General features: G+C 35.4%; 1 protein-coding gene and 1 long non-coding RNA gene across 14 annotated transcripts; one reads left to right on the top strand and one right to left on the bottom strand.

Annotated features, from left to right (window-relative positions):
• Positions 1 to 741: 741 nt before the first annotated feature.
• Positions 742 to 5,134, top strand: LOC104815457 (reticulon-like protein B14). Of its 13 annotated transcripts, none has more exons than XM_010543845.2 (9): positions 742 to 1,550; positions 1,689 to 2,088; positions 2,854 to 2,908; positions 3,163 to 3,419; positions 3,779 to 4,120; positions 4,232 to 4,418; positions 4,501 to 4,630; positions 4,721 to 4,790; positions 4,867 to 5,129. In XM_010543845.2, exons 5-9 carry the CDS (start codon positions 4,033 to 4,035, stop codon positions 5,022 to 5,024), a joined length of 633 nt encoding a protein of 210 aa, XP_010542147.1. In that variant the 5' UTR covers positions 742 to 1,550; positions 1,689 to 2,088; positions 2,854 to 2,908; positions 3,163 to 3,419; positions 3,779 to 4,032; the 3' UTR covers positions 5,025 to 5,129. The 13 variants fall into 13 exon arrangements, with proteins under 13 accessions (XP_010542147.1, XP_010542148.1, XP_010542152.1 ...); XM_010543846.2 differs by lacking the exon at positions 2,854 to 2,908 and adding an exon at positions 2,936 to 3,003; XM_010543850.2 differs by having other exon boundaries at positions 1,689 to 1,909; positions 2,027 to 2,088; positions 2,854 to 3,419.
• Positions 5,107 to 6,790, bottom strand: LOC104815456. The gene is made up of 2 exons (XR_772088.2): positions 6,533 to 6,790; positions 5,107 to 6,088 (listed from the first exon to the last, which is right to left on the bottom strand). It is a non-coding gene; the product is annotated as an uncharacterized LOC104815456 (long non-coding RNA).
• Between the last annotated feature and the right edge of the window lie 5,324 nt (positions 6,791 to 12,114).

The following is a 12,114-nucleotide window of genomic DNA, read 5'->3' on the forward strand; positions in this document are numbered from 1 at the left end:
AAATATTTTTTTATCAATTTTATTTATTTTTAATAAAATTAATTTTAATGTAAAAAATATATTTTAAAAATATTTATTAATAACTTTAAATAATATCAAATATAATATCAAATAAAATTATTAATATTTTATTTTTTTAGTAGTACCAAATAAAATTATTAAGGCGATAATATATCAAAAATATTCTACATTAGAATGATATTACAAAAGGTTATATTGGTTATAATATTAAATTTATAATGATTTAATGGAGTGACTAATTAGATATATAAAGTATGAATGAAATGATTTGGTATGATTATGTTATAACCAATGAAGGTATTTTTGATAATGGCCTTGAGCCCGATTTCACCAACAAAGCTAAAGATAAACCCAGGTTTCAGTGAAGGTGAAAGCAGAACAAGAATAAAGCCCAAAAAACGGGGGAGAGAGAGACGATGGCTGTGTAGGTCGGGAAAATCACCCAAATAATCCACTTGGGTTGTATCTATTTCAGTGTACATCACCCATAAATTTTTTTTTTTTTTTCAATTTTAACCCACTTTCGTTTTATTTTTTACGACTTTATTACGATTAACATATAACTGATATACAATTAAAAATAAGACAAATAATTTTTTGCCACCTTTTTAGAATCAATTGTAACTATATTTAGACTTAATTACGAAGTCGTAATAACGAAGTTTTCGAACAGAAAAATGTGTTATGTTTTCGGCAGTGTACAGATGCGACCACTTGACAAGTGGGTTATTTGGGTAAAAAAACCCGTGTAGGTCTCCATCCTCGCCGTCGTCACCTCCCTTCACCTCATCGCCTTCGTCTTCGCCATCTGCGCCGAGAGCCGCCGTAGCACAGTACCTCTCTCTCTCTCTCTCTCTCTCTCTATTTTTGTTATTTTTTAATGTTTTTCTCAGGCGGAGCGTGTCCAGTACGACGAGGCAACCTACCGCTTGTACAGAACTGAGGCGACGACGATGTACAGACTGTCGGCTTTCGGACTGCTCTCGTTAGGCAGACAGTGGTTAACGGCGTCGCCAAGCGTCTCTGCTTCGGGAAGGGTCTCTTCACCGGCACTTCCTACACCGTTTGGGCCATCGTCTTCTTCCTTGTCTCTTGGTAAAATTTCTCAGTTCTCGTTGTGGTTCGTTGTGTTGAACGAGGCCTTGAAATTATGTTAATGAAACTCTATTATTCACATGAATGAGTGATTCTAAGCAACAGAAAAATCTGGTGTCTCCTTGCCGTTGGTGATCTAGCAATTAGGGCTGATTACAATACCTAATTTTTCCTTTTTTTGTATATATTCAGATATTTGTTTCTATGTTTTGTATATTAACCGTTGTAGCTTTACCCTTTAAATAATCTTGTACACTTTGTTAAATAATAAGAAACAGAGGAAACAGTCCTCCTCCTCCTCCTTTTATCACTCTGTTACAAAAATATAATATCCAGCTTATCATAAACCAAGACCACTCGAATTCTGACATGGTATCCGAGCAGGATCGTTCATGGACACATTCGTCTCACATCGGCATCTTCCAAGCAAAACCGTAAGCCTCATTTCACATCTTTCATTCCTTACATCTAACACCTTCAATTTCTTGGTTGCATAACCATGGAATGGAAGGTTCGTTTCAAAGGATAATTCCCATTGTTCTCAATGGAGAAAGTCATTTGAATTTGTCCAGATCCGCAAAGACTACTCTTCGAAGCAAATGTCTTTGGGAGCATGTGACAACCGATAAGGTATTTGCGGACAACACAACAAATTCAACCGAATCAAAGTGGATAAAAGAAGACCAAGTGGTTATTTCTATCCTCCAAAGCTCCTTTGACATGGCTGTTCTTTCGTCCTACAATCACATTGAAGTGGCCAAGGTATAGTGGAATGCTCTCAAACATGTATACGGTAATGGTTCTAGCATTAGTCATATCTTTGAAGTCAAAAGAAAGCTTTGGAGCCTTCAACAAGAAGAGAAACCGTTTAATGAGATTTTGGGGAATTTTACCTCTTTGTGGGCTGAAGTAGATGAGCTTCAACCACCATCAACCGATCCACAAGAGACCGAGGGACATGAACAAGGGAAGGTATTTCTTCTTCTATCTACTTTGAATGGCACTTACCGTGAGCTTATTCATATGATACTTAGGGAAGAGAAGTTACCTTCCTTCGAACAAGTTCATTCCAAAAAAAAAAAAGAGGAAGGGGGTAGAAAGCTCTTTCAAAGTCATAGTGAAATTGCTTATAAAAGGATCTTGACGAATTTCTCCATACTTCTGAACCATTGCTCGTATATATGTCTCTTGGAATCGACAGTCGAACCAAAGATTTTTCAAGTTGTCTGTAGACTGTAGTTTCCTAAAAGGGTCTTTCGATGTCACGTTGGAGAATTTGGTGACGGTGGAGAGAAAAGTTTCTACTTTATTCAGACGTGGTTCTATGTATATATACAAGTTTCATACCTTGACCTAGTATATGAGAAAAGGAAACCCAATATATGATACAATAGTTTCCTTATACATTGTATAGTCTATTATTCGATGCTATTTCTGAATTTCTCTTGAATTATGAGTTATTTAGGGAAGAATGGAATTGGGATTAAACTGTTGTGATGTTTCAATAGTCTTTGGCTAATTTACAGCAGGTTTTATCTTTCCGTTATTGATGCTTGGAGGTTCCTGTCAGATAAATGGGACAGATGAAAAACTAGAACTTGAACATTTTTTGGGGTCCTCTTTCCATTTCCGTGCAAGAAGCTTTTTATATTAGTTGAGTTTTGTGGTGACAGAACTATTGTAGCCTTTATATCTATCTTGTCCTTTTCACTTATTTTGTGAAGGATGATGCTTCAGGTGAAGTGGGTCTTCCATTTCATGATCTTCCAACTTGTTCAAGTTGATACTTACAGTTAAGTAGGTTTATTGGCTTGGTCAGGTGATTGATCGGTCATCTTCAGCTTCATTTAGCTTTTGCCCCTAACTCTTTGTTGTGAAGATATCGATGTAAATATCTCAGTTTTCCTTTTTGAGTTTTTTGCTGCGTTTTTTTGTTTTTGCAATTGCATTCTCATGAGATGTTCTTTCCATCTAGCCAGATCCGGAGAGGATATGTGTGTGCTGTTTGCATATTACCGAAAACATTTGTGGTATAAAAAAATACAGGGTGAGCTTTCTGGGAGCAGAGGCATGCTTGTTGGCTGGATGAGCAAGGAATGCATACCACACCAAAAGGAAAGGCATCTACAAGGAGAAAGAACTTTCATGTGCCTCACTACCCGTAGGGGTCTTTGCCGCTAGAGCAGCTTTAACGCTGTTGTCACTGGCAGCGTCAATTCTTTACTACCGAGCTCACTCTAAGGCTGACACTGGTGGGTGGGAGAAGCATCGGAATGAAGGGGTTGTCATGACGACTGCTTCAGGTACTCCTAAGCAACAGAGCTCTGAGCTCGAGAAGGCTTAAAACCCTAACTTTCGTTTTGCTTGGTCTTAACTTTCAAGATTGAGGAATATGAGAAGCAGACCCGTCTTTTTTTGGTCATCGGCATTGTCTTATAGGTTATGTTGGCTATGTACGTGTATCAGAAATGTAGATTAAGTGCAATATGGGGTGTGTGTTATAGAGCATATGAGTATTCTGGGGAGAGAAGATGCTGTGTTGGTTGTACAATTGAACTCAAGATGTGGAATCTAAAGCTATTTTTTTTTGGGGAAAAAAAAAGAGAAGATTTTGGCTTCTTGGGCCAGTTTCTCTCGGCTTCAACTTGGAATATTCTTGCAGAAGAAAGGTTTGTTCTGCTTAGGATCACCTTTGCATAAGGAATGAAGAGTTTGTCACAATTTCAAGGCCTTGTTAATGGATGAGCTTGCAACATGCCGAAGCCATTCTTTTCCCTTCTGAAACTGGTTTCTTCACTGCTAAGCCAAGAATCACACCATATCGGATTCTCCAGACCAATATAAGCCATGAACCGTTGAAAGCATTTCACCGGAAAGCCGAGAAATAAGCCTAGAGTTGTTAGATTTTTATCAATCATGCCGACCCATGAACTTGCTTCTTCTTTTTCGACGAGATTCTCCAGCAGGGGAAGGTCTCTGCACCAAGCTCTTGGAGGAGGGCAGTGTAATATATATATATATATATATCTTTTCTTGGATCTTTTTTTCTCTCTTTGTTGTACCAATTCCTGTTCCCGGTGGAGACAATCTGAACATTTTGGTATGATTCTTGCAGTTGCTGATATAATTTTCTGGAGGAACAAGAAGTTATCTGCCGCAGTACTGTTGGCTTTCACCCTTGTATGGTTCTTGTTCGAAGTTGTGGAGTACCCTTTCGTCACCCTTCTCTGCCAAATCCTACTGATCTCCATGTTTATATTTCTGATATGGTCTTACATCGGTTCCACGGAACTGATCCACCGGTAATAAAAAAAATCGTTATGAAACTCTCGAGGATTCGTTTTTATGTAGTCTCTGAACAAGAAAACGATACCGAATTCTCAGGAAACCACCGAGCATGAACGATCTAAGGATTTCGGAATCGACTTGGAGATTCTTGTTTGCGAAGATCAACTGGTTCATCATGAAAGTATACGATCTCTCAAGTGGAAAAGACTTTAGACTCTTTGTCCTGGTACATATACATATACAATATACACACCCTTTCTTCACATTCAGATCGAATCTCCTCAATATCTTGACACAGCTCTTATACTCTGTTCAGGCCGTTGCTTCGTTGTGGATATTATCAGTGGTTGGGAATTATTTCAGCTCCCTTACACTATTATACATTGGTGAGACAACCAAAATATCTTACGATTTATAATTTTCTGACAGAAGAGATTCTGATTCTGATTCTTTCTGCCAAAGTGTTCTTATGTTTGGAAACGATCCCGGTCCTGTACGAAAAGTATCAAGGAGAACTGAATTATGTTGCGAGCAGAAGCGGGAGGGATGCGAAGAAGCTGTTTGACGAACTCAACACTAAAGTGATCAGCAAGATCCCCAAAGCTCATGTCCGAAAATAGAAAGTCTTGTGTATTTCTGCAAACTGTTTATGTAAATATCAAGATGTTTCATATTCATATATACATAGATATCATGTAAAACTCATGGAACTGAATCTTATTTAATAGTATCCTGTAATCATAATCTCTTGTTAGAACAAAAATTTGGGTATAGAGCAGGATATAAACAAATAGAGAACCGGATAACTCTTCTAAAAGTATGGATCACTTTCCGAAAAACGTTATTCTGTCCCAAACGGGCAAACAGAAGTTAATCGCCGAGTTTATTGTCCTCGGTCATGGCATTTGACCACCAATTAATCGCCGAGTCAAGCACTGAAACAGCACCGTTAGTGTCACCAGCATGCTCTTTGAGGGTAACAATGGTGGCAACAGTAACGGGAATGTGGTGGATATCCAGTATCGTGGACAGAGACTCTGCTGCAACAAGAGGATGGTTGGCGGAAGCAGCAATCTGAGCCCTAGCCCAGAGAACTGACTTAGATCTCTCAAGAAATTTCTTGAGCCTGAGGAAAAAAAGTTTAATCGTTTAACTGGAAGAAGAGGGGCAAAGAGTAGAAGGGATAGTTATATTTCAAGGTGGAAGGACCTGATCCATCTTATTTGCTTGAAGAAGAAGAAGAAGAAGAAAAGGACCCCATCGTCATATATGGGAAAGCTTTACATCTGAGTGCATGAGAAAGCTGAAAGGTCTGGGAGTCGTTTTCTTTAAGCTGGTTGAGTTTCTGATTGCCAGAAACGTCTTTTGGTGCTTTCAAAGCAATGAGGTTGTTCTGCATGCATCTCCATACTAAAGGATTTCAATAAACGAACAAGCAGTATTATAAGCCAACTCAAAGCTGCTGGAGTTGCCTTGATGACCCTCAGAGATTCCAACTCACTCCTTGCACATCAGAAGATCTCACAGCCGAGACCAGGCTTGCAATGATATTGATTTCCAAGGTCTCGATCTTTGACTTTTGAAGATTCTGTGCCTCTAACAGGGAACTTGCAGAATCCTTGTCTTGTTTTTTCAGACACGCGAATGCGTCATCTAACTTGTTTCGATGGTATAGGCAGTATGCCTGTCCACAGAACAATGAGAAATCACCCATTCCATTAGACCCAAGTCATCAAGTTGCATCCTTCAATCATTTCAACCATCCATCCCAACTTTCCTTTAGTCAAATTGGCAATGGAAAATCACAAACCGGATTTGAATAAGAAATGAAACTTCTCAAGCAATGCCCTTTGAACACACTCTTCAAAGGGCTGACCAAATGTACAAAATGTAACCTTCTGAAAACCAAATTCGCTTGGGATTCTGGGATGATTGAATAACAGTGAGAGCTTTCTCGATCTTATCGTCTTTTATTAGAGCCACAACTTTGCATCGGATAGCATCCGCATCGCCAGGTGCGATGGACAAAACTCACCAAATTCATACACGTTTCAGAACCATGACAAAATTCTTCTAAACAAGGGCATTACTTAAGGAGAAGCAAAAAAAAAAAAAAAAAAAATCTGACCTTGATCGAAGCCCTTAACAGCTTGTTCGTTTTCAGGTCGCTCGATATGCCTGCTGAGAGATGTGAAGAGATCTTCGATTGCGCTGCGATGGCGAGGTTTCGGGTTTTTCATTTGGCTTTGGAGCCTGATTTTCCTCACGCGCGAGAAAACAATTGCAGATATTCTGTAGAACCAAGCACCGGAGAAGACTATGAATGGAAACACACCTGATTTTGAGTTTTGGAACGCAGGTGTTGAATGGAGTTGGTTTTTATTTTGGATTTTTGGTTTTAATTTTTGGTTTTTGATTTTTAATTTTTGATTTTTAGTGTTTGGATTCTATAAGTTTATAAATCTAAAAAATTGTGGTTTTTAGTTGTTAGTTGATTTTTTTTTACAAAATAGATTTCGGATTTTTAGGAAAACCAAATTAAAAGGAATTTGATTATCATTTTTTGACTTTTTAAAATCCAAAAAAGATTTTAGATTTTAATTTTGTGTTTGTATTTTATAGATTTGTAAATCTTAAAAATATGTTTTTGATTTTTTGATTTTTTGATTTTTTTACTAGATTTCCAAATTTAAAAAAAAAAGTTAAATCTTTTGATTTTTAATTAATTAGTTCATTAAAATAATTTTTCAAATCTTTTAAAAAACCAAAATTATAAAATCTTGACTATTAATTTACCTTTGAATTTTAAAAATCCAAAACGCTTGAAATCTGGATCGAGCTTCAAATTTTTGATAATGTTATCCTCTTCTCTATAAAGAACCAATAACTGCTACCGTGAAAATTAACAAATAGACCCAAATTGGAATAATGAGTACCAATATTGGGCTTATGAGCCTAAATAAATTATGATCCGATTATATCGTTATAATTTTAATAAATCAATATTGAAAATCTTATAATTTTTAATACTATTTTATTAAAATAAAATATAATATACAAAGAACAAACAAGACAATCGAATCATAATTTATTTAGGTCTCTATATATGTAATATATAATATATATATCATGATTTTCAACATTCATTTATTAAAATTATATATAATATACAATGAACCAACAAGACAACCGAATTATAATTTATTTAGGTCTCTCTTTAATATATATATATATATACATATATATATATATAATCCAAAAATTTAAGATTGACTTAGAAAGTCTATATACTCTAAGAGTTATAAGTTATATATACGAGTAAATTTGCACAAATATATCAATTTTGGAGAAAAATTAGAAATGTATATTTTTTTCGTCATTTGCAAACTTTACTTTTATATGAAATTTTACAAAAAAATACCTTTGATTTTATTACCTAATTTTTTATTGTTATTTAATGTCCTGAATAATCTTCAAAATGAAAAACAGTTTTTTAGGACGAAACAAGTTTTGCATAATAAAACTATTTTATCTTGGAGAACTTGTTTCGTCTAGAAACTCTTCAGGATAAAATTGATTCATTTAGGAGAGTCTGTTTTCGCACGAGAGCTCTTCAAGATTAAACTATTTCGTTCGGGAGAACCTGTTTTCGTTCGGAAGTTCTTCAGGATGAAACTATTTCATCCGTGAGAGACTATTTTCGTCCGAGAGTTCTTCATGATGAAACTGTTTCGATGAAAGAACGTTTTTCGTCCGAGAGTTCTTCAGGATGAAACTGTTTCTCTGGAAGAATATGTTTTCATATGGAAACTCTTCACGATGAACATGTTTCGTCGTGAAGAATCTGTTTTCGTCCGAAAAAATCTTCAACATGAATGTTTTGTCCGAGAATGCATATTTCATCGTAGAATCTCTTCGAAGAAAAAAAAAAGTATTTTGCAAATTTTTAGAGTGTATAATGGTATTCTTGATATTAATTGAAAAAAAACATAGTATGCAAATACCTCATAATTTTTGGTACACTTTTCAAACACATCTTATTTTTTGGTACACTTTAACAAGAACCCCTATACATATTCTAACACAAAATCATATGGGTATGAGATTTAAAAATATTAGTAAGCCTTAACTGATGAATATGGTGTTCTGCCCATCATTGGTTTGCCAAATTGATTAGAAATCTATTGGATTGGTTTAAGTGGCTCAATAAACCCATATGATAAATAATGAGACTAATGGATTTAAGTTCTCTTAATTGTTAGGTTTAATAGACCCATTTAGTTTAATGAAACTCTAATTGTCTTATAAGTTGTGTTAGACATAATTAAAAAAAGATTAATTAAGGAAGAAAAATCAGATTTTTCTTTTCTCTTTTTTTTTTTTTTCTCTTGGACGAACTCTCTCTCTCTCTCGGGGGTGCATCGTTTTAAGTTTTTGACCTCCACATCATGTTCTAGCAGACACAAACCTGTGAATGTAGACTAGATGTGGAGAACACTTAATTTTCAACGCTTGTGACAGATCTTTGAATCGAAACATGTCTGTCTTTCAAATAAAATAGAGACCTGGGTTAGCTAAGTTAGAAATTTCTAAATATAGCGTAGAAAATTCACGAATGTAGTTCCGAATTGTCTCCGTCTGTCGGAGGTATCAAAGTCATGTGCATACCTCATCTCGACATTCGAGGGATGAAGCAACATTGGATGTAATACCCCGAATCCAGATCTGAATATTTAATTAATTTTGAAAAGAATAATTAAATAGGCGGGTCTTAAAACTTTTAAAAATAGACCATAAGGTACCATGAAGAAGTCCGGGACCGTCATGTACGAGAAAAACGAGAAAATGTGAAGATTTCTTTCGGTTCGGGTTGGACTAGAAGCTAGTCAGGGACGGACCAGATAACAGACTGACGGACTGGGCTGGGGAGGACATACCAAAGCAAAATAACGTGGAAGTAGGAATTCTAAGTTCGTCCGGGTTGGACCAAGATCTGGTCTGGGTCAGACTAACCTACTCAGCTTGTCAGGCGGACCAACGCAAGGAAAGACGGACCAAAAATCTGAGTTAGTCAGCCCGGTCCGGCGGATCAAAATCCTGATCTGGCGGACTAGCAGTGCAAAAATCTGCCAGCGAAGCAACCACTTTCCCACGCGATTTTCTCGCGTCAAACTGACCCACACCTACTCCACAGCCGCCCGACATGAAGTGGGAGACACCACCTAACCCCTACACTGGTCCCCTCAATGCCTAGCTCTCTCTCCCTCTCATAATACCCTCATCATCTCCCTCACTCAGCCATTTTCGGACTGAAAATTTCAGAAAACAGAGAAGGGGGAAAAGAGAGGGAAAGAGTCGACAGTTGGATGAAGCTCGGAGAAACATAGAGGAACCTACCTGGGCTGTCCAGGAAGATATCTCGAGGTAGGAAAAATTGGAAACATCGTACAATCTCAGCCAAATCAGATTTAAAGCGAAATCTAACCCAAGAACAAGGTGGGTGACTTGAGTTGACTTTGTATAATCTCATTTTCATCGTCCGATTGTATTTTGGTCAGTGATTTGATACATGATTTAGAAAGAGACATAGTAATGAACATTTAGAAACAAACGGTGCGTGATTTGATTGAAAAATGAATGAGAACTAGCCAATTGAAGTTAACCAAAAAAATTGAAAAAGCGAAGAACTATTAGTGCGTCCGGTCCGCCGGACCAGGCGCTGGAAAACCAAAGGTTGGTTCGCCGTACCAAATGCTGAAAATGTAAAAAACTCTGTCGAACCAAAGAGAAGGGAACGCTGGTTTCCAAATTTTAAAAAAAAAATTAAATCTTTTGATTTTTAATTAATTAGTTCATTAAAATAATTTTTCAAATCTTTTAAAAAACCAAAATTATAAAATCTTGACTATTAATTTACCTTTGAATTTTAAAAATCCAAAACGCTTGAAATCTGGATCGAGCTTCAAATTTTTGATAATGTTATCCTCTTCTCTATAAAGAACCAATAACTGCTACCGTGAAAATTAACAAATAGACCCAAATTGGAATAATGAGTACCAATATTGGGCTTATGAGCCTAAATAAATTATGACCCGATTATATCGTTATAATTTTAATAAATCAATATTGAAAATCTTATAATTTTTAATACTATTTTATTAAAATAAAATATAATATACAAAGAACAAACAAGACAATCGAATCATAATTTATTTAGGTCTCTATATATGTAATATATAATATATATATCATGATTTTCAACATTCATTTATTAAAATTATATATAATATACAATGAACCAACAAGACAACCGAATTATAATTTATTTAGGTCTCTCTTTAATATATATATATATATATACATATATATATATATATATAATCCAAAAATTTAAGATTGACTTAGATAGTCTATATACTCTAAGAGTTATAAGTTATATATACGAGTAAATTTGCACAAATATATCAATTTTGGAGAAAAATTAGAAATGTATATTTTTTTCGTCATTTGCAAACTTTACTTTTATATGAAATTTTACAAACAAATACCTTTTATTACCTAATTTTTATATTGTTATTTAATGTCCTGAATAATCTTCAAAATGAAAAACAGTTTTTTAGGACGAAACAAGTTTTGCATAATAAAACTATTTTATCTTGGAGAACTTGTTTCGTCTAGAAACTCTTCAGGATAAAATTGATTCATTTAGGAGAGTCTGTTTTCGCACGAGAGCTCTTCAAGATTAAACTATTTCGTTCGGGAGAACCTGTTTTCGTTCGGAAGTTCTTCAGGATGAAACTATTTCATCCGTGAGAGACTATTTTCGTCCGAGAGTTCTTCATGATGAAACTGTTTCGATGAAAGAACGTTTTTCGTCCGAGAGTTCTTCAGGATGAAACTGTTTCTCTGGAAGAATATGTTTTCATATGGAAACTCTTCACGATGAACATGCTTCGTCGTGAAGAATCTGTTTTCGTCCGAAAAAATCTTCAACATGAATGTTTTGTCCGAGAATGCATATTTCATCGTAGAATCTCTTCGAAGAAAAAAAAAAGTATTTTGCAAATTTTTAGAGTGTATAATGGTATTCTTGATATTAATTGAAAAAAAACATAATATGCAAATACCTCATAATTTTTGGTACACTTTTCAAATACATCTTATTTTTTGGCACACTTTAACAAGAACCCCTATACATATTCTAACACAAAATCATATGGGTATGAAATTTAAAAATATTAGTAAGCCTTAACTGATGAATATGGTGTTCTGCCCATCATTGGTTTGCGAAATTGATTAGAAATCTATTGGATTGGTTTAAGTGGCTCAATAAACCCATATGATAAATAATGAGACTAATGGATTTAAGTTCTCTTAATTGTTAGGTTTAATAGACCCATTTAGTTTAATGAAACTCTAATTGTCCTTACACAAGGGTGACACACACACATGCGCAGAAGGCGATACTCTCGGACACACTAAGAAGAAGAGGCAAATATGCAACTCGATTTTTATCAATTCAAAGTCTCATCATTTTTGACATACAAAGGCCTTTAAATAGGCTAGAAACACAGAAGAAAGCAAGAGAAAATTCGTGCATAAGGAGGAGCTAACAAAACACTAAAGAAAGGTAGTGGAAACAAGACACCATCACTACAAAAAAATCCCAAATTCCAACCGGCAAATCCGTTGGAAATGGCCGAAAATCCG

This window comes from Tarenaya hassleriana, unplaced genomic scaffold, assembly GCF_000463585.1.
Source record: "Tarenaya hassleriana unplaced genomic scaffold, ASM46358v1 Cleome234, whole genome shotgun sequence".
Taxonomy (NCBI): domain Eukaryota; kingdom Viridiplantae; phylum Streptophyta; class Magnoliopsida; order Brassicales; family Cleomaceae; genus Tarenaya; species Tarenaya hassleriana.